General features: G+C 37.4%; 1 protein-coding gene across 1 annotated transcript in view; it reads left to right on the top strand.

Moving 5' to 3' along the window:
• CPSF100 (cleavage and polyadenylation specificity factor 100) overlaps positions 1–23,609 on the top strand; it is a 37,127-nt gene that overhangs the window by 7,592 nt on the left and 5,926 nt on the right. Inside the window, exons 8-16 of the mRNA XM_077385760.1 lie at positions 1,287–1,344; positions 1,413–1,520; positions 4,329–4,578; positions 9,603–9,787; positions 10,193–10,288; positions 18,063–18,161; positions 19,214–19,345; positions 19,437–19,481; positions 21,054–21,218. Coding sequence (XP_077241875.1) covers positions 1,287–1,344; positions 1,413–1,520; positions 4,329–4,578; positions 9,603–9,787; positions 10,193–10,288; positions 18,063–18,161; positions 19,214–19,345; positions 19,437–19,481; positions 21,054–21,218 — 1,138 coding nt within the window. The remainder of the gene's footprint in view (positions 1–1,286; positions 1,345–1,412; positions 1,521–4,328; positions 4,579–9,602; positions 9,788–10,192; positions 10,289–18,062; positions 18,162–19,213; positions 19,346–19,436; positions 19,482–21,053; positions 21,219–23,609) is intronic.

The raw sequence follows: 23,609 nt of genomic DNA, 5'->3' as shown, positions 1-23,609 counted from the left end.
TTAGGGGAAACAGACAATTCGTACATGTTTCCTCTTAATTAAGAGTACGGTTTCTATTTAGACACTTATTTCTTCCTAAAAAAATATTTTCTCCTTTTGATAATGTTGGAGCATATTTGAAAAAAGAGTGCATTTAAAACTTAAAAACTAATCTTAAATGTCAAATGGAAATTATGTGGATTATTTTTCAATAACTTAACATTAACTATACATGAATAAAACATGTGAAACTTTAACCATTAAAAAAAGAAGAAGAGAAACTGTGAATTTCTAACACTTGTAGTCCTAGTTATTTGTGATGTCTTGTTTTCTACTTGTAATCCTTAACTTTCATGTGGATCAATAACCTTCTTCAGTACCATCACAAATCCTCAAACGATTTCCCACATCAAACTTGCTTTGACACCAATTGATGCAATTAAACTACTAGGAATGCTCCATAAGTAGAGAACTCACTGAAGAATTGAAAAATGTTTCAAATAATCCAATAGATCTTGCTTTGATACCAATTGTAAATTCCCAGATCTGGCCTGCGATCATTCCAGATCTAGAACAGACCTCTAAAACCCATAAGTTTCAAACTTTTACCTTGCTAAACCTAGCCTACAGCCCCAATCACTCGCTACCTATGTACAGTCATTTTTTTACCATTCCAAGCTTTGCAGACCTCCTACCATTACAACTTACAAGACACCTTCCTGAAGCCTGTTACAGGCATATATTCATCCTGCAGTGAGGTCGTGAACCGGCTGTCACCTCCGTTCAGAATTTAGCTGTCTTTTAGCCCTTTTAGCTTTACCTAAGCCTTCCACCGCCTTTTTTTCACCTTATTACAGACCCCCAACTGGATTTTATTTCTGCTACAAATTATCACCCTACTATCTGCCACAGATTTTTCTAACAATCTTACCCTGTCTCTGTGATCTGTTACAGAATTTTATTTCTGTAACCGTCTTTAAACATTCAGCTTTAATCCTTATTTTTCAACCCAAAACTTTTCCTAAAACCGATATTCAACCTAGTCGACCATTCCCATTTACCCAGAAACTTCAGAACTGTAGCATGGACATAATTGTGGCCTGTAGAAAGTAAATGTATTAGAATGATTTTAAGCTGAGCTGAATAAATACTTAGAGAAGTTCTAGGAGGAGACCGCAGTGAGGACTCCAGCCTGGCATCCTCACTGTGGTGTCCTTGAATTCTTTTCTTAATGCATTTTTCATCTATCAATTGACATTTCAGACTATTATTTACTTTTAATCAGTTATTTATATTGTTAATTCCAGGAATGTCACGCTCCTAATCAACAAGAATGAACTTGATAAAATACCAGAAGGTCCTAAGGTAAGCAGCTTGTTTTTCTTAATGAATACATAATTTCAGTATGGCATGAACTGATACACCTAATTTAGGTTGTTCTAGCATCCATGGCCAGTCTTGAAGTGGGGTTCTCTCATGATATATTTGTGGAATGGGCAACTGAAACAAAGAACCTAGTATTTTTTACAGAAAGAGGCCAGGTATATTTATTCTATTGCATATCTGCTATGCTGCTTTATACTAACATATTTTATTTTACTGAGGTTGAGAAATTATGACATGAAAAGATGGTTGCTCTGATATTTGCAATTTATATGATTATACCCTCTGTTTGCATTTTTATGATCACATATAGTAAGCAGGGAATGTGTTTTTTTAATGGTGTTTAGAGTTCGTTTAAAGCAGGAAATTTGTTTAGAGTTCGTTTTCCGTCAAAGATTCATTCTCATAAAAAAAAAAAAAAAACTAACTGTAAATGGACCCAAACTCCAAAATGCTAACTTATCTCTTAAGCTATCTCAACCTTTGTTTCATTCCAGTCTTAATGAATTGAAACTTAACCTAAAGATACCTTTTTCAGTCTGAGGTACTTACCATAACAGAAAAATAAAGATCGCCTCTAAATCTACTATTGATGCTTTTCATGATAGGCCCTACCAAAAACCCAACTAAATAACCCCCAAAAATCATGTCAAAAAACACCAAAATTCTATATAAAAAAACCATCTCACCAATTTTCGGTGCAAAATTGCAAATAGAGACCACAAAAGCCCACTTCAAGAACTCTTCTTGCATTAGTTTCTCGATTTCTCATTAATTGGTGAGAACTTATCAAGTTCTTTCTCGTCTTTGTGTTAAGTTTCTGTAGTTGAGAATTCTGTGAAAGGTGTCGGGAATTTCTTTCCATGAAGGTAATTGGATTAAACACTAATGTTTTTTCATGCTTGTGCATCATCTCAATATTGTGCTCTCTCTCTCTCTCTCTCTCTCTCTCTCTGAATGGTAACACAAAAAAAAAAGTCTTCATAGAAAATTTAAAAAAAAAACACTTTCAAAAGTCTCACCTACTTTGACAACTCCAATAAAATTGTTGTTTCCTGAAGCTCCCATTTTTTCAGTGTTGCTTTATGGAGCTAAGATAATACATTAGATTATCAATGTGTTTTTTAATCAGAAATTTATTCTCCATTGATTTTATTAGAATGTTCTCCATCAATAGGATTGTCCAAATTCAATGAGTTATTCTCCTGTTAGAGTACACATTAAAGATAGGGCCTCCAACAGCTTACGTTACATCACCAAGATATTTATCAAAGATTACAATCATTTGTTCTAAAGCTTTGAAGAGCCTCTCTTCCAATTCTCCATGTTCGATACATTGTCTTCAGATCTATCCAACACCTCTTGGATGTATTACATCCTCAAATTCGTATCAGTTGGATGATCTTAGCCATCTTATAAATCACATTCTTTTGAATGATCAAAATAAATGTTATTGATTGTTCCTATTAAAAACAATGTTATTGATTGTTCAAAAGAATCAATTTGTTTGATGGTTGAGATGAAGATTTCCAAACAATGAGGTGATCGATGGATTGGTTTGTTTGTAGAGATGAGATGGTTCTCTGGTTGGATGGCATCTGGAGTGCAGTATAAACTTACATAGTGTAGTGCATTATTTAATATTTCCTCAGTTTTGATCATTTATAAGAATGGCTTGCCTATTTAACCCGTGACTTCACTCTTCTATGTTATGTGTTAAAGTTCTATGACAATGTAACTTTGTTCGAAGGTTTTGGGTGATGGAACACATTTTGATCTTATAGTGTGGAAGCTTTGTGGTTGGATGGGCTATGATTCAGAAATAAGAATTTTGAGTCTTTTGACGGATTTTTTTCATACCGCATTTCTCAAAATGCCTCCCTTGAATTTCAAAATTCAATCTGAGAATCCTTGTTTGCAGAGTTCATTGCAATGTTTTAGACTCGCCAGGTCAACATTGACTTGCCTGAGCCGACTATGTTGGATTTTCCTTGTCATTAAAAAACTCGCTTAACTTGCACAAGTCAATGGAAAAACTTACCTGTTTAACCATTTACTTGCCCGAGTCGACTCAGTTTTTTCTTAGTCGATTTTGTTAACTGAGCAGGAGTTCTTAAACATTGGTAATGTAATCGAAAGTGTTCTCTACAAGCCTCACTTAACTCTATGTTTTTTTTTTGAACAGCCTCACTAAACTCTGAATGTTCTCAATGGATGTTGTTTTTGTCTTGCAGTATTGCTTTCTTTTTAGTTGTTAGCATAGGGATTCACAGTCAAATTCTTTTACTATAGGAATGCTAAACTGATGAATTTATTGTGTATACGAATCTGATATATCCGTTATCGGTTCAAGCATATTATGTTATGACAAATCCTTATCACATATAAAGTCTGCACAGCATTATGAGAAAGGGAAAGATGCACCCGATGCGGTCAATGATTCCCTAGCTTTGAAAGTTGAAAATGATATTTTGGTCTTTGTAGTGATAAATACTTCTGATATATTAGAAGATTCAAAGGATTGAAAGCAGTGGGCCGGTAGGGGCTGAATTTCGCGATGATCTTGACCCATAAAGGCTGAATTTGGCATCGATCTTGAGCCATATTACTTTGTGTATCTGCTTTGTAGAGGAGAATGAAGGGCGTCCCTGCAAAAATCAGCTTCTAGGGTGTCCTTATTGGTTGATTTCTGCAAAGTCAACATGGTTTCCATTTTTTTAGGTGCCACCCACTTTTTTCGGCGCCTCACTTTGCAGATTAACCAGTAGGGGGCGCCTTTGAAGCTGATTTTTGCAAGGACATCCTTCATTCTATCATTTCTCCTGTTTTGTATAATAATAGCTGTCCATTGTCGTTTCACACCTGATTTTCTTGAGTAATTGTTAACCATGAGATTCCGTATTTATTTCCAAAAGTTGGGTAACATAGGCACACTTTCACATTTTCTGTAATTTTTATCTTTGCAGTTCGCAACATTAGCTCGCATGCTTCAGGTGGATCCACCTCCTAAAGCTGTAAAGGTTACCATGCGAAAGAGGGTTCCTTTAGTTGGGGAGGAGTTAATAGCTTACGAAGAAGAACAAAATCGAATAAAAAAGGAGGAAGCTCTAAAAGCTAGTCTTGCCAGAGAGGAGGATTTAAAAGCATCCCATGGATCTGATAATCTAGCTGATCCCATGGAAATTGATGCAAGCACTGCCAATGTTTCGTCAGATGGTATGCCGTTGATTTTTTGGTTTCGTGTATGCAAGAGACTTCGTCTCTATTTTCTATGGTTTGCATTTGAAATTTTCTCCCCAATAATATTATTCCAGTGAATGATTAAAGTTGTTAAGTTTGTTTATTGTCCATTTAATTTCGAAGTGTATTTAAATATGCTTTCTGGAGGGAGATCTACTTAGCGGAGTATCACATGTCAAATGTTGGTGCAAGGGAAAAATTCTTGAACGGATGGTTACTAATCCAACGATTAAATAGCATTTGAGAAACGATTGAACCAGCTGTACCTATTTTCCAATCATTCTTTCTTTTTTCTTGCTAAATTTTGGCATTTAAAATCTTTACTGGGTTATTCTTCTCTTGTTAATGTCAGACGTGAGACCAAACAGAGAATTTTAGAATCTGTCAAAATGAAATTTCTCTACACATTCTTTTTCTCGGTAGGCACTTGAGCCATGAAATTTCTTTGCACATTCTTTTCGGAAACAGTGTTTTTTATAAGCTGGGCTTGTAAGTTTTGTATCAATGTTTCACCTTCCCACCTTTACTATTCCTCCCACACAGACTTGGCTATGAGATGCAATTGGGGCCTTTTCCATTCTTTGTTCTTTTTTGTGCTGCCCCCAACTTTCTGTACAGATACGCATGATCTCATTCTGGTGTTGCCTATTATCTATACTATATATAAAGAGAAAACCCCCCCTCCTACTTTTAAGGAGTACAGCCATCGAGATGATCCGGGAAATCCAGAATCGGGGAGTATTACGAGATGATCAAGGAAATGTCATATGGGCCTATTTGGGCCCATAGGAGTCTCGGATGCAAATGAGGCAGAAGTGCGAGCCGTCCACCATGGTATTAAGCTTTTAATCAATGTCGACTTGGAAAAGGTTGAGAGAGAAGGAGACTCAAAGAATGTGATAAGTTAGATCAATGGGACACACTCAACACCGTGGAGATTCGCCGCCTTCTTTGATGAAATCCAAGATAGAGTTGAAGGGACACACATAAATGCTTATTATGTGAAGAGGTCCACAAATGGCGTAGAGGATAAGCTAGCCAAAGATGGGTATCCAGGGAAAGAATTGAGCAGTTTGACTATCTTCCCCCTTGAGTTTTCCTTTGACTTTTATATTCTATTGTAGCTTCTCTTGTATCATTTTTCCGGACGGCCGGAACCTCTTGGTCTCTTTTTCTTAATATATGTTCTACCTACCATTAAAAAAAGAGGAGTACAACCATCGACCAACGAAAACATAAACATATTTAAAGCAGTCATTATGACTGTTAAATGAACTACTAATAATGATGTGCAAGCATGGGATGCCGAGTTTCTATGTCTTAAGCTAATTTTTCCTTTGGTAGTTCAGCTGATCTATTCAAGCCAGTAAATGGAATGATGATGAATTCTCTTGGGTAGTTATGTTGCTAGATGAAAGCTCACTGACTCTCACATGCGAAATTAGTCGTCAAATGATGGGTGGATGTTTTTATTGAGGGCCTTATAATCCTCGTCTTTGTGTATTGGTTTAGCTAGTGTTGGGAAAGTTTTGCTTTGTTTCCCACAACTTCCGTGGGAAGCAAAAGGCAAAATAGAAACTTTTGCTCTCTAGGTTTTGGAAAAGCCCAAGTATAAAATCCTCTTCAAAGACACAAGGAAATGGGCGGCAAAGAGGAGGCATGGGCTTGAGAGAGAGAGAGAGAGAGAGAGAGAGAGAGAGAGAGAGAGAGAGAGAGAGAGAGAGAGAGTTCTCTCGGGTTTGCTCTTGGATACCTCTTGGGCTTTCTTCTCGAGTTTCCTGTCAGGTTATTCTCGGGATTCTCTTGTGTACGGTCTTTGGTTGAGAGGGCAAGTAAAGGGGTGCGGGTTTGTGGGTTTTGGTCAATTCATTGTAATCCTAGTATATTGTTTTTCTGATAGTGGAGACCGTGTTCTTACCCGTGGACATAGGCATCTTGGCCGAACAACATAAAATCTTGTGTGCATCTTGTGGCTTGTGTTTATTTTTGCTCTTCCGTTTACTTATGCATGATCGAATTGGATTTGGCCGACTGATTTTCTCAACTAGTGGTATCAGAACTGCAGTTGGAGTGATCATCGAGGTTGGGTGGAGTGATCACGGCTGTTGTGATTGGATCACGGCTAGAGTGATCATCGTGATTGGATCACGGTTAGAGTGATCGTCGGAGGTTGAAAGATTGTTCGAGAGATCCTCGTTCCAGGTGGTGCTTCATATTGAGGGTGATATGAGATAGCGGAAAAATCGAGTTCTACCCAGCTTAACATCTATAGGTTTGATGGAAAAGGCAGTACAATGGGGACTAGTAGTCCCACTAGATTTACATAGTATGAATTGCCCAGAAGTATTCTCCTTGGCCCAAAAGAAGACCCGTTACCCCTTACATTACCCAATAGCCTCAATTCAAACGAATCCAGGAAAAAGTGCCATATTTGTGGGGCCGACGAAGGCAAGATCGTAATCAGGGCCAAAAAGGCAAGCAGAAACAACGGGAGTCAGATCCTTCCTGCACCAAGCGATGGGCAGATCTTACACTCCGCCCAGACCAAAAGTTCGAATCCTTCTCAAAACCCTTAGAGGATTGTCTTCCCCTAGCATTAAACCCCTTCTAAAGCCTTTATAAGCCTCACCAAAATCCTGGAAAGGCAACGCATTCATCAAAACATACTTGTTATCACCATCTAGATAGCCATTCAGTTTGTACTTTTAAACAATTCGCCTATGCCGAACACTTTTCCAACTCCTCCATAATATGCTGAATTTGGAAATCTGGCATATCAAGGAAGAGGTCCTCCGGAATCTGATCCAAAAATCCAGGATTTTTTCTGCTCGCAATCCTTTCTTCCACCAGACGGATTCCCACCGCCTTAGTAGCTTACCAGTTTTGCTTCCTCGTAGTCCTTTCTTCAATCACGAGTAGCTTAAAGAAAGGGTGTTTGTACAACGACGAATGTGTGTCTTTGATCGTAGTAAACCCACAGAGCACATTGCTGTGTTTAACGGGCTTGTGGATCAGCTCCACAAGGTTGATGAAAAGTTGAAGGAAGAAGACAAGACTCTTTTGCTTCTTACTTCGCTTCATGATTCATATGCAATCTGGTGACGACTTTATTGTATGGTAAAGATACGATGAAGTTAGAGGAAGTTATGACATCGCTCTTATCGAATGAGATGCAGAAGAAGCCTGTTCTTGATCGGAGTCAAGAGCATGGGCTGGTTGTTCATGGTGGAAATCAAAGAGGAAGGTCATCTGACAGGGGATCAAGGGTGTGCAATGTTATCGTTGCAAGGAATATGGCCATATCAAGCAAATATTGTCAAAAGTGCGCTGAAACATCGTACAATGGTGCTACAAATACGGTGGTGGCTATAATAAATGAGCAGAGCGAAAAGGTTGGAGACTTTCTCACAGTCTCCACTGGTAATCCCACTTTTGCTCATGATGAGTGGATTTTAGATTCAGGATTGCTCTGTTCATGTATGCTCCAGAAGGGAATATTTTGATGTGTTTAAGGAGACAAGGGCATGTGTAGTGTCCTTGGGTCTACTTGTGATGTTACGGGAGTTGGAATGGTGAAGATCAAGATGTTCGATGGAGTGGTTCGTACTTAGGGTGGTGTAGCATGTGTCCCAAAGATGTGGAACAATCTAGTTTTGCTTGGCCGGTTGGACTCCAGGGGTTGCATGTATTCAGCTGTAGAAGAAGCCATGAAAATCACACGTGGCTGTATAGTTTTGATTAAAGGAGAGAAGTTTGACGAATTATATCGTTCAGTCGGGGACATGGTGACTAATGTTCCTAAGATTTCGATGGCTTGTTGGAAACGGGGTGGTAGCGTGTGCACGCATAGGGTCTCTTTCTTAGTTAGTGTAGAGACAAGTTTTCAGGTTGCAGACGATGGTGAGAAGGTGACAATACTTATATTGGGGAGGATGGATCGAGATCTCTCTCCATGGTTGACTGGGTGAGTCAACGGGTAGGCAGCTACACATGTGCGTTGGCCGTGTTGATCGAATTGACATGAGTCAGAACCAGGATGATTCGAGGGTGTGAAACTGGTACTTCAGAATGCCAATGGGGGCTTGCGGCGATAGAGGACCATTGACGCCATCAACGGAAAATCTTCATGTGGTTGGGAAACAAGCCAAAGAGGAGATTGTTGGGAAAGTTGCCTTGTTTCCCACAACTTCCGTGGGAAGCAAATGGCAAAATAAAAACTTTTACTCCCTAGGTTTTGGAAAAGCCTAAGTATAAAATCCTCTTCAAAGACACAAAGAGGTGGGCGGCAAAGAGGAGGCTTGGGCGAGAGAGAGAGAGAGAGAGAGAGAGAGAGAGAGAGAGAGAGAGAGAGAGAGAGAGAGAGTTCTCTTGGGGTTGCTCTTTGGTTCCTCTTGGGCTTTCTTCTCGGGTTTCCTCTCATGTTATTCTCGGGGTTGTCTTTTGTGTACGATCTTGGTTGAGAGGGCAAGGAAAGGGTTGCGTGTTTGTGGGTTTTGGGTTAATCCTTTGTAATCCTTGTATATTGTTTTTCTCACAGTGGAAGATCGTGTTCTTGCCCGTGGTCCTAGGCATCTTGGGCGGACCACGTAAAATCTCGGTGTGCATCTTGTGGCTTGTGTTTATTTTTACTTTTCCGTTTGCTTGTGCAATTTCGAATCGGATTGGCCCAACAGATTTTCTCAAAAGCTAGTTCATTTTGTCTTGGATTTGCCTTTTCTCTTCATAGAAACATTCCTACTCTAAACTTCTTGTTGTTGAACATGCTTTAACTGCATTAGCCTTCTCTTAGTGTCACCCATGAAATACTTGTTTCCTAATAAAGCAATTGGTTTGGAAAAGCAGTACTTCAAATTGACCATCTGTTCTTTTGGTTGTCAAGTGTTGGAATGAGAATGATTCTATCTATAGTCTAGGACTTAATGGATTTTTCTTCTTGAATTAAATATATGCAATCGCTGTGGAGATTATAGTGATTAATACCTTTTTTATTTACTTTTCAGTCACTAGCCCGCGCATTGGAGGACATCGGGACATCGTCATCGATGGATTTGTTCCTCCATCTACGAGTGTTGCTCCAATGTTTCCCTTTTTTGAGAACTCTTCTGAATGGGATGATTTTGGGGAGGTCATTAATCCTGATGACTATGTAATCAAGGAAGATAACATTGATCAAAGTTACATGCATGTAAGTTCTAAGTTGAATCTACACATTAGTTTTTGCTCTTCTTGTAGCATTTGACAAATAGATTTAGAATTTTGTTTTTTTCCCATTTTGTCTGAACAAAACCACCTCTATGCCGATAGATCTCATGTTGTGTAACTTGCCACCATACTAACCGACTTTATGGATGATACCAAACTGTAAACTTTTGAACAAACTGCCTTATTCATCACCACCTATTCTTGCATTGAAATGACCAATCGACCACTTATCACCATCCTTTTTTTATACTTATAATGCTTATTATGTCCCACACCCGTGCTTCTAGACTCCTAATTGAACAGAAAAGATGCTTGGGCAGTATTTGAATATGCCTAAATTTCATGTAGGCTGTGGATCTGATGATTCCTCTTTTTATTTTTTTTACAGGCCAATGGGTTGGATCTGGATGGTAAACTTGATGAAGGCTCTGCCAGTTTGCTCCTTGATTCTAAACCTTCAAAAGTTGTTTCTAATGAAATGACAGTAAGTGAATGTTTGTCTTTTCTTAGAAGGGATTTATGGACAACATGCAACAATAAAGCATAAGTGCCATGGATGTTGAAAATTCTGAAAGTTCCATGACCTCTGATCATATCACTTCTGTAAATACACACATTGTTTCTTACTTTTGACTTTTTTTTATGTCTCCTTCAGTATACATTAGTTGCTTAGGATTTTTCGTTCTTACACATGGGCATAACATGCAATTCAGTGATATGGAATCTGATAAAACTATTTATGCATTTAGCATTCAAAAGTTCATCAAGTTAATCCGTGAATCTTTCCATAGGATTAGCTCTATCAATCTGTGGTGGGGTGGGCAAATAAACATGGGTTGGTCATCATGAGTTATGAGAGTTGAATGAGTTATGCATAGGTTTCTTAGTGAACAATTCGTGGCCCTTTTTTTTGTTCTAAACATGAACTGCTCTTGGAAATAATAAGCAAATGGTAGTGTAGGGACTTTGGTTTTGGGTGATTTTTGTACACTCAATTGTTGGATTTTTTTGCCAAAATTTTCACCCTTAGCAGCTATTACTAGATTGGAGGCTAGTCCTGGGTCGTCACTACCTTAGTGACGCGCCACATCGGTGCCATGGTGTGGTAAAAAATGAGCAAGGGTCCTCCCACTTTACTGGACGGGTGCGAGGGTAGAAGGAGAGTTAATATAGCTTGTCTTCAGAAGACTAAATGGGTAGGCGAAAATCTAGGGAAATAGAAAATACGGGTTTCAAGTTATGGTATACAGGGAAGGAGAGTAATATAAATGGTGTAGGGATTATAATAGATAAGAGCCTAAGAAATGAGGTTGTAGATGTTAAAAGGAAGGGTGATAGAATTATTCTAATTAAATTAATATTAGGTGAAGAAATGATTAATGTTATTAGTGCGTGTGGCCCTCAAATAGGATTAAATGATTGTCAAGAGGCAATTTTGGAAGGATATGGATGAAGTAGTCCAAGGAATACCACATGGAGAGAAGTTATTTATAGGAGGAAATTTAAACGGGCATGTGGGAAGAACTAATGGAGGTTTTGAGAGGGTTCATGGAGGACTGGTGATGCAGCACCGTGAAGAAAAATTGAGGAAAGGGGAGAAAAATAGACGAAAAGGGATAGAATTAGAAGAATAGGGGAAGAAGAGACGAAAATAACCTGAAGAAGAGACGAAAATAACCAGAAGAATAGACGAATTTAGGGAGAGAAGAGAAGAAATTAGAGGAGAGAAGAAGAAAACCAGAATTAGAAGGAGAAGAATATTTATTCAATATCAATAATCATCAAAAGTTTTTAAAGTTCCTAATACAATGAGGCCTATATATAGGCAATGCGCTGGAAATAAAATTCCATGGAAAATAATTAACTTTCCTAATTCTAAATAACATAGAAAATAAAATCCTAGAAACTAATAACATGGAAATAAAATACTAGAAACTAAATAATACGGAAATAAATCCTAATATGTGCATCATTGGAGAGAAATAGATGAAAGAGGATAGAGTTAGAAGAATAGGGGAAGAAGAGACGAAAATAACCTGAAGAAGAGATACAAATAACTAGAAGAATAGATGAATTTAGGGAGAGAAGAGAAGAAATCAGAAGAAAGAAGAAGAAAACCAGAATTAGAGGGAGAAGAATCTTTATTCAATATCAATAATCATCAAAAGTTTTTTAAGTTCATAATACAATGAGGCCTATATATAAGCAATGCAATGGAAATAAAGTTCCATGGAAAATAATTACCTTTCCTAATTCTAAATAACATTGAAAATAAAATCCTAGAAACTAATAACATGGAAATAAAATACTAGAAACTAAATAATACGGAAATAAATCTTAATATCTGCTTCAACTGGGGTTTGGCAATAGGAATGAGTCAGGAGAAGATATTTTGGAGTTTGTAGTGGCATATGATTTGATGTTAACAAATACTTTTTTTTACGAAAAGAGATTCATACTTGATAAGCTTTAGCAGTGGCACCAATTGTAGTAAGATAGATTTTATCCTCACTAGGAGAGAGGACAGAGCTGTGTGTAAAGATTGTAAAGTCATACCCGGGGAGTGTTTAGTCATACAACATAGATTGGTGGTATTGGATATATGCATTAAACGTTGGAAGAGAAAAGATACAGATGTTAGACATCCTGAGGACTAGGTGGTGGGATCTCAAACGGGAAAAACTAAATATGTTAGGATAGACTGCTTAAAGAAGGACATTTAAGTCGTGACGAAGAGACTAATATTATGTGGAATGAGATGTCTAGTTATATCAGGAAAGTGGCTAAAGAGGTATTTGGAGAATCTAGAGGAAGTGGGCCGCTGTCTAAAGATACGTGGTGATGGAATGAGGAGGTCCAAAAGACGATTAGGTCTAAAAGGGAGTGTTATAAATCTTTGCATAAGTGTAAAAATGAGGAGAACATTGAGAAGTATAAATTGGCTAGAAAAGAAGCTAAGAAGGCAGTAAGGGAAGCTAGAGGCAAGGCTTATGGGGATTTGTACCACAGGTTAGGGACGAAAGAGGGTAAAAAAGATGTTTACAAGCTTGCTAAGATGAGAGAAAGGAAGAGCATGGACTTGAATCATATAAAATCCATCAAAGACGAGAATCAAAGATTGTTAGTAAAAGAAAACGAGGTTAAAGAGAGGTGGAGAAATTACTTCGATAAGTTGTTTAATGGAGAACCCGTAGAAAATTTGGAGATCTTGATAGCGCTTTTGATGATACAAACCAGAGGTTTGTTCATTGAATCCGAGCATCAGAGATAAGAGTAGCTATGAAAAATATGAAATTAGGTAAGGGTATGGGGCCTGACAGTATTCCTATTGAGACTTGGAGATGTTTGAGTGATGTGGGTTTGGTTTAGTTAACTAGATTATTTAACAATATTTTGAAGACTAAGAAGATGCCTGATGAGTGGAGGAAGAGTACATTGGTACCTGTTTATAAGAATAAAGGGGATATTCAGAGTTGCACCAATTACTGGGGAATTAAGCTAATCAGTCACAGCATGAAGCTTTGGGAGATGATAATTGAGCATAGACTAAGAAAATAGACTAAGGTATCGGAGAATCAGTTTGGCTTCATGCCCGAACGATCGACTATGGAAGCTATCTTCTTGATTAGGTGGTTAATGGAGGGATTTAGAGAAAATAAAAAGGACCTACATATGGTTTTCATTGATTTGGAGAAAGCGTATGATAGGTTCCTAGGAGTGTTATGTGGTGGGTCCTTGAAAGGAAAAAAATGCCTACTAAATAAGTTGATGTGATTAAAGATATGTACGATGGAGCAGTAACTAGTGTCAGAGCTACGGAAGGAGAGATTGAAGAGGATGTTAACCACATAATAAGAGCAGGTTGGTTGGAGTGGAAGCATGCTTCAGGAGTTTTGTACGACCGTAAAATACCTACAAATTGAAGGAAAAGCTTTATAAGACAACTGTGAGGCCAGCCATGCTGTACGGCTTAGAATGTTGGGCCACCAAGAAGCAACATGTGCATAATATGAGTGTAGTGGAGATGCGAATGCTTAGATGGATGTGCGGCCACACAAGGTAAGATAGAATTAAAAATGAAGACATCCGTAAAAAAGTGGGGGTGGCACCAATTGAGGAGAAGATGGGAGAGCACCGCTTAAGATGGTTTGGGCATATCCAATGTAGGCCTTTGGATGCTCCAGTGAGAAGAAGTGGCTCGTGCCAAGCTGATGGAGTAAAAAGAGGTAGGCGCGGACCGAAATCAACTTGGGTAGAAACAGTAAGGAAAGACTTGATGACTAGGAACATAACAAAGAACATGACCTTGGATAGGAGAGAATGGAAGAAAACGATCCATGTAGACAAACCCAACTAGTGTCAGAATTAGACTTAGTCAATTTGAGCCGAGTAGATTCTTTCACCTTCTTCATGAAAATTTTCTAAAGGATTCATTAGCCGACCCCAACTAGTTTGGGACAAAGGCTTAGTTGAGTTGAGTTGAGTTGAGCAGCTATTACTAGATTGGAGGTAGTTATAGGGAGAGTTCCGTTCTTCTTCATCTCTACTTTTTGTGAATGTGGGAAATAGCTTGGGTCTATTTACATATTGTTTTTTTAATGGTCTATTTACATATTGTTATAGGGAGTGTTTCTTTCTTTTTGTTTCAACTTTTTATGAATGTGTGAAATAGCTTGGATCTATTTACATTTCATGCCATAATGAACTGCACCCAACTAGTGTCAGGATTATACCTAGTCAATTTGAGCTGGGTAGATTCTTTCACCTTCTTCATGAAAATTTTCTAAAGGATTCATTAGCCGACCCCAACTAGTTTGGGATAAAAGGCTTAGTTGAGTTGAGTTGAGTTGAGTTGAGTTGAGCAGCTACTACTAGATTGGAGGTGGTTATAGGGAGAGTTCCGTTCTTCTTCATCTTTACTTTTTGTGAATGTGGGAAATAGCTTGGGTCTATTTACAAATTGTTTTTTTTTTAATGGTCTATTTACATATTGTTATAGGGAATTTTTCTTTCTTTTTGTTTTTGTTTTAACTTTTTATGAATGTGTGAAATAGCTTGGATCTTTTTACATTTCATGCCATAATGAACTGCAATATATCCTTATACTTCATCTAAAGAGTTCGTGGATTTAAAAATGATTTGTTTTAATGGTTTCAAAATGAATTTTATCTACACAAGAATACTTTGTCGTAGACTTGAATTGTGCACCATGTGCTTTTTATTTCACATTTCCACTTCATTTTGATGTTTTACGAGGCTTCAATTATTGTGGCTTATTTTGAGCTTATTTACAACCTATTTTAGGTAATTTTTCCTATAATGATTGTTCAATTGATATAGTGGCTGAACTTGGTTGGATAAAATGTTTTTATAATATAATAGTGTGATCATCTGTAATGTTGACTTTCAGATTAAAATTAAGAGTTGTCAAATCATCCTCTTTTTATCGTATATGAAAATAGTCATATTAGTGTATTTGGAAAACATTGTTCAAGATAATATGGAGGCAAAATAAAGTCAAATGTCATCAATGTCAGGTTTGATATTGCTAGCTTGGTGACATCGATTAGGTCTTAAAAACAACTCTAAAGGCATGGATTAGGTCTCAAGGATCTAGGCAAGTTAAAATACTTCCTTGGGATTGAGGTAGCCCGTTCAAAAACAGGAGGAATCTTCATATCCCAATGTACGTACATCCTAGACATTCTTAACGAGACATGTAATCTTGGGGCAAAGCATTGAGCACTCCCATTGAGCAGAATCATAGACATGTAATCAAGACCCTTTCAGAGATATGTTGATTCATCTCTGTCCCACAATCGGCCTAATATTGCTTATGGAGTTGGTATATTTAGTCAATTTATGCATGCCCCAGGACCACACATTTAGAGGCAGCTCACAGGATTCCTGGATATTTGAAATCTTCTCCTGGAAAGGGAATTTTATTTACTAGACATGGTCACTTGAGAGTTTAAGTTGATATAGATGCAGATTGGGTAGGCCCGGTTATTGACCGGAGGTCTACTTCAGGAATCAGGATATTGGTCCTTAGCTGGAGGAAACCTTGTAAGAAGCAATTTTTTATGGCTAGATCTAGTGTAGAAGCATGATATAGATCTATTACTCAGGTCCTTTGTATCGGAGTAGAGATTCCATACTTCAAGGCTAATGAACTTGTATTGTCATAATAAGGCAGTGATAAGTATTGCTCACAATCCAGTTCAACATGTCCGCACTATGGCCCTGTTCATTTGAGATTGTGGCAACTTATTGTCACCCTCCAATCCAATTATTGGACCCAAAATTAATGTAATTTTACTCCCGGTCCCGAATGCCATCTTAATATTAATGAAATACGCCATTTAAAAATAATAATAATAATAATATATATATATATATATATATATATATATATATATATATAAGGAAAAGGATTGTACGCTCGAGCATACCAAGCTTATGGTACGCTCGAGTGCCCAATCACATGGGTCCCACATTTTTTTGTGGTGATCCAAAGCATTCATTTGCAAGGCCTTATCATAGATAGGGTGTGTACCAAAAATCAGCTCCATTGAATCATCCTAACCCTCCAAAAGTGGAGGGCAAAAATGGGCAGATTTGTGGACAAACAGTGTCTGTCCATTTTGACCTCCACAGAAGGATGGGTTAGGATGATCCTATGGAGCTGATTTTTGGTACACACCCCATCTATGTAAGGGCCTTTCAAATGAATGCTTTGGATCATCCTAACAAAGTGGGCCCACATGTGATTGGGCACTCGAGTGTACCATAAGCTTGGTACACTCGTGCGTACAATCCTTTTCCTCTCTCTCTCTCTCTCTCTATATATATATATATATATATATATATATATATATATATATATATATATATATATAGAGAGAGAGAGAGAGAGAGAGAGAGAGAGAGAGAGAGAGAGAGAGAGAGAGAACATTTCCTACACACTTGTGTAGGTAAGTTACCTACACACTACCTTAAAATACAGTGGGGGCCCACATTGTTTGGGTGATCCAAACCATTCATTTGAATGATCCTCACATAGATAGGGTGTCCACAAAAAATCAGATCCATAGGATCATCCTAACCATTCAAACTATGGAGGCAAAAAATGGACTAATTTGTGAAGGTTTATACGCGTCCATTTTACCTCCACAAATCGTAGGGTTGGGATGATCCTATGGATCTGATTTTTTGTGGACACCCTATCTATGTGAGGACCATTCAAATGAATTGTTTGGATCACCCAAACAATGTGGGCCCCCACTGTATTTTAAGGTAGTGTGTAGGTAACTTACCTACACAAGTGTGTAGGAAATGTTCTCTCATATATATATATATGGGAAAAGTGAGTATGGTCAGTTGGCCAAAAAACAGTGGGGGCCCACACTGTTGGGGTGATCCAAAGCTTTCATTTGGAAGGATCTATCATAGATAGGGTGTCCACAAAAAAGCAGCTCCATTGGATCATCCTAACCCTTCCATGGATTGGGGGTGGCAATTGGTTGTCATAATCGCAAACGAATAGGGATAAATATAGGGAAATGTTACCAGCACTACTGTATTTTGATGAGGGCACTCCTCACTTTATTAAAAGTACGGTATGGCCCGCACTATAGGATGATCCAAACCGTCCATTAGATGGGCCACAGCCTAAATAGGTTGTGCCCCAAAAATTATTTCCATAGGTTGATCCTAACCCTCTGATCTATAGAAGGTTAGGGTCAATCCTCTAAAATTCAGATCGGAGGGTTAGGATCAACCTATGGAAATGATTTTTGGGGCACAACCTATTTAGGCTGTGGCCCATCTAATGGACGGTTTGGATCATCCTATGGTGCGGGCCACACCGTACTTTTAATAAAGTGAGGAATGCCCTCATCAAAATACAGTAGTGCTGATAACATTTCCCTAAATATATAGAGGTAGATCATCATTTTATAAAGGAGGAGTTGGAGGTTGGATTATTTGCTCTCCCTATATCTTTATTCTGTTTCTGTTGGACAAAATATATATATTCTTTTCTGTACCAGTTTCAATTTGCAAATACATTTTATGTATCTTTTGAGGATTCAGAATGTGCAAAATGCTTCTGAATTGTATGGTCTTTGAGCATACTTTCTCCTTTTTACTATTTGTAAATGAGTTATTATATTGTTAAATTCATTTGCGATCAGTAAAAGGTTGCAATAGTCTGTTGTATTATTTCTCCTGAGTAACCTACTTGTAAAATATTTCAGGTGCAAGTGAGGTGTTCATTAATTTACATGGACTTTGAGGGTCGTTCTGATGGCCGTTCAATCAAAGCAATCCTAGGACATGTGTCGCCGCTCAAGCTTGTATGCTACTCTTTATGCTATCAACCTGTTTCTCAATAATTCAGCACTTGTTGATTTTATCAGTTTAAACTTGAAAGTTGAAACACTGCTACGTAGTCTTTTTTGATGAAGTTAGTTGACTTTGTTGACTGCTGACACTGTAATGGTCTTACATTTTACCATGAGATCCTGCATGTATGTAAATTATATCTACTTTTTGATTGCATGGCTCTGTAAACTGTGTTCTTTTTTTTGTTGTTGAATGTAGCTGTAGATTCTCGACTCATTGCTTTTGTGAGCCGAGGACCAAAATCCTGGGAAACCAATTACTCACACATTTTCCCCTTGAAATTCTCTTTCCAGTTTCAGATTTCAAAATTTTCTCTAAATAAACTTTAGTTCATGGTGTTTTTGTCACACTGTTTAAAAACTCCCCGAGTTGACTCCCTTTTTACTTGTCTGAGATCTTCTCGGAGCCTGAGTTTTGCCTTACCAATCAATCAAAACTCCTTTGACTCACCCGACTTATTGAAGATTTGTCCACGTCAATTTTGACTAGCCCAAGTCGACTTTGGTTTACTTTACTTTGATTTACTTTAGCCCAGTTCTCATGCAGATCTGAAATCTGAAACAGCGTCCTGCCATTCCTAAATTTCTATAATTTTGTTGTATATGTACACATATTTTTTCATTTACTTAATATTTCTAATATTATAAAGAACCATTGCCCAAATTGTTTAATCTGTCCTTGGTCTTTAGCCTCAAATTCTTTTTATGCTTCTCTTCTTCTTTGTTGACATTGTCAACATTATCCACACCAGATCACTATTAGGTCCTTATGCACAACATTTGTGAGGTGAATGATAATAATCAATGATTTGGTTGTTCTTCTCACAATGTTTAATGCACGTGGCTGATAATAATCAATGATTTGATTGCTGCTCTCACACTGCTCAATGCACTATTGTCCAATCGTGCCATATTTTTCACAAGTTATTGTACTTGCAGTTTTTTTTGGTTACTGTGGAACCCACAATATAAAACATATGTTCTCATATGATGTTTAACTGTAGGTTCTAGTTCACGGTTCGGCAGAGGCTACTGAGCATTTGAAAGAGCACTGCTTGAAAAATGTTTGCCCTCATGTATATGCTCCTCAAATTGGAGAAACAATTGATGTCACTTCAGATTTGTGTGCTTACAAGGTATCCACATGGCATCTTTGAAAATTTACAGATAATTAATGGTTGAAAGCCACATAATTTTATGCTTACATCTTTTGCTCAATGATCACAGGTGCAGCTTTCTGAGAGGCTCATGAGTAATGTGCTCTTCAAGAAGGTAAATATCTTGGCAGTAATTGATAGATTAAATTTTTTGTTGTAGTTAAATATGTATTATTTCCAATAAAAGTATGATTTGTCTTAGTTAAATATGTATTAAAGATTCACCTTTTTTCCTTTTTGCTTCGGGATATAAAATTGAAGCTCTTGCTTGTTCAAGGTTTTGTCAAAGTGTAATTAGTGGGATCAGAACATTTGGGTGTTAGAGTGAGGCCACAGAAAAACATTCTTTTCAGCATAAATTAGAATGAATTAGCGAAAATGAGGAATGCATTTTAGTTTTCCCTTTGTCCAGATTATTTACTTTCTCTGTAGGTGTCGTTTTGGTATATCTGACTAGTGGTCTTACTAGCAAGGTTTGAAATTTGGGATTCGGTGGAAAGTTCAGTGAAAAACTTATAATTGCAGCTGAAATTTTAAATTTCGGTTTTGGTTTTAAATTTTGGTCCTGGCCGAAATCCGAAATTTAAAATCATGTTTACTAGTTTGTTATCATCTTTTTTATTGTGATCAATGCCCGTGTTTGAGTTAGTTACTTGAAGAAATGTGTTAAAAGTATAAAAGAATAAATAGCGCCTTTCTCCAATGGCTTAAGCTTTTGGAGTTACTGGTTGTTTCACACGGTATCAGAGCAAAGGTCCTGATTTCAAACCTCCTCGATATCAAAAATCCAAATGGGATGGCAAACCCAAAAAAGGGGCCACATGTGCCACGTGTAGGCGAACCCTAAAAAGAGGGGCGACACATGAGGGGGAGTGTTAAAGTATAAAAGAATAAATAGCGCCATTCTCCAACGGCTTAAGCTTTTGGAGTAATTGGTAGTTTTATAAAATGGATAATGGTTTAAGTTTTCATGGTATCCTATTATATCCCTCGATCCCGATCTTTGAACCGTTCACTTTGAAGATTGACCTTTAGTTCCAATTCCTAACCAAGAATGCGGCCGAAGGGATTGGTTTCCTATCTTTCCTATGAATTAGAGACAATGTATCAGTTTCGTTGAGTCCTCAACATTGAAAACTCTGCAATGTAAGTTGTGGTTTATATCTCACATACTGACTTCCCTTATGCAAGTTATTGTGTTGCACAATGACATTCTGAAAATAATCAACTTTGGTTGTGTTTTAGCACTTTGATGAACAGTCTGGCTTGTCATTTGAGAGGCCTCCCAACGTAACCTTGTTAACATGAGATGACAACACTAATCTTTATTCTTTTTTCTTTCTTTTTTTTGAATGGTTATAATTTGTCTTGTGTTCTCAACATGCAAACAATCATTAACAAAATGAATTTTTTTAATGATATCTGTTACTTTAGAACGTATATTAACTCACATCTCTTTGCATGACCATTTCATCCTTCAATTCAATTACTTTTATAGGTGAAAGGCAATCCTATTGCACATGAATCTAGCAGAAAGAACTATCTATGAACGTCTATCATGATACTTTAGCTTCATTGTTCACAATTTTTTGGAACTACTGTTGGGAAGAGTTATTTCTCCCTTTGTGTGATAGCCCATTTTATACTCTCTTCATTTTCCTTTTTTGATACGACGGTGATCTTACAGCTTGGTGACTATGAGATAGCTTGGGTAGATGCTGAAGTAGGCAAGACAGATGACATGCTTTCTCTTCTTCCTCTCTCAACTCCTCCTCCACCTCACAAATCTGTTCTTGTTGGCGATCTGAAATTGGCTGATTTCAAGCAGTTTCTTGCAAGCAAAGGTGTCCAGGTACTTTCCATTCTTTCTTGTTTAAACCCGTTCTTTTTAGTCAGCAATTACATATACTTTCCTTACTTTGAGCCATGGATTTAAATTTCGGTTTCAGTCCCTACCTAAACCGACTTTTTTTTTCAAATTTCGTTCATTTTGGCCCAAACTTTTACAATTTCGGTCAAATGACCAAATTTTGTCCGAAATCCAAACTGAAATCCGAAATTTTAAGAGTTTGGTCCCACCTGAAATCCAAAATTTAAAACCATGGTTTGAACTAGGAGGGAACTATTTTTTCGTTCTTTCAGTTATATCATTTTCGATTTTTTTACTTGTTCTGTTGTTCATGTTGATTGTTGTGGGGAGACTGGTTGTTTTTCCTCTGCTTTATGTCATAGTTTGTTTGCCCACAGAGAAAACTTCATTGTATCAACTCCAACATGATATGTCTCCTTTTTTTAAGTTTAAAGGCTGTTAATGTTTGAATAATTAAACATAAATAGTCCTACCAGAAATGTTTGAATAATAGAACTACTTGCATAATGGAATTCATGGGTGACAGAGAGGGGCGGGTACCCTTGGCGATTGCTGTCGTGAAGGATATCCTGGACAATGTAAAGGCCAGAACCCTTAGCTCTAGAGGCTGACACTTTAGCTAAAGATGGTGTGGCTAGAGTGGATCTTGTGTTTAGTGATCACTTCCCTCATTGAATTGCCTTGTCGTCATTTTGATGGTCATGTATGGCTTTTTTTCACCATCTGGGTAGCTTGCAACTCTTTTCCCTCTTTTTAATAATTTTTAACTATTAAAAAAATCAATTTTCGTAACGGTTACAAAATTAGTCCAAAGAACCCTTATATGTAACATATATTTGCCATTTTATGACCCAACCTTCCCAAATTAAGGATTACTAATCATAGATACTTTTTCGCCTTTAAAAAGGCCCCAATAAACACTCTTAAAGATAGAAATTTCCCAAAGAAAACTAATCAGATTTCTTTTTGAAATATTACTTCTCATCCTTAATTTTTTAGCTATAAGTCAGTCCTAGTTCAACTCTCCTACTTCACCTTAAACCTCTAATTCAAAATGGAAACTCTTGAAGCTTCAAACAATCTAATTTTTTTTTTCCAAAATATGGATTTTCTTAAACCCAGCTAATATACTGCGAAAAATTAAAATAAAGTTGCAACAAATCACAAAAAAATTCTTCAAAGATCACCCTTCTCAAAATTTTGGTTTGAAGGACCTATGAATATGTGCTGCATCAATTCCCTCTTGGTTGGAGAAGATTCGATTTTGGTGAATTGATAGTCCAGTACCTACTGCTTTAAAGTTTTGAATGAGTATACTTTTCCATCGAATAAGGTATATGGAGTAGAGCTCCATACCTCTTTTCACAAATCCTCCAAACATATTTCAAACTTTTGGAATAAGTATACTATTCCACCAAATGAGGTATTTGGAGTAGAGCTCAATACCTCTTTTCACAAATCCTCAAACTTGTTCACATATTTTCCAAAAGAGCATAAAGGGCATAAAATCTTGATGAAAGTTCACAAGGTCATGGTGAACAATGTGTACCCAAAAAATTAATAATGAGACTCCCATGATTGGTATTGAATTCATCATTTTTCACGGAGTCTTCAACGCCATCATCATAAATCTGTTAATCGAATTTTCCTTGCAGATCTTCCTGTTTATTGTAATATTCATTGAAATTGGGCCCTCCAAAGAACTTTTTGAGCCATTCACCTTGTCTAAATAACCATCTTATTCTTGGTCATGGATTCCTTTCGGTATTCCTTCCAAACTCTCTCCATCTTTAGAGCATGTTGGATGAAGTCAATGTCCTCTTTTGCCGTAGGCTTCATCCTCCATCTCATCATGTTGAGCTTGTTCCGCCAAGACTCCTCCATCCTGATTTCCATCAAATCAAACCCCGTTCCCACCTCCTAGTTGAGTTGGATCTTGAATTTCTCCTTGGACAACTCCAAATTTATTGGTAAAATTATCTAACAGATTGTCTGCCAATATTGGATCCCGACAATACTTATCTCTATCGGCCAATATTTCAAAGCATGGGCATAGGGGGAAAAGTAACAACTATGGGTTTCAAACATGAATTCAAACCCAAAACTAGTGTTTCAAAATGTAGTTGAAGAAAATCCTAGTCGATGGGGTCGAGTACTCGGTTGATGCGGTCATAACTCGGGAGAGTCAAAGGAGTTTTTTATTAACTCTATAGGGCCAAACGCGGAACGCGGTGGAAAAATGTGGAACGTGACCAAGGGAAAAAGGAGTCGACTCGGGGGAGTCCATGATGATGTGGGAGAGTTTTAAAACTATGCTCAAAACAAAACCAAATACATACCTCAGTAAATAACAAGGAGAGTAAAATTTGATCT

The sequence above is a fragment of the Tasmannia lanceolata genome, unplaced genomic scaffold, assembly GCF_043159265.1.
Source record: "Tasmannia lanceolata isolate RefF3 unplaced genomic scaffold, GAP_Taslan_0.1 ptg000007l, whole genome shotgun sequence".
In the NCBI taxonomy this organism is placed as follows: domain Eukaryota; kingdom Viridiplantae; phylum Streptophyta; class Magnoliopsida; order Canellales; family Winteraceae; genus Tasmannia; species Tasmannia lanceolata.
This window is presented reverse-complemented; position numbering and strand designations above follow the sequence as displayed.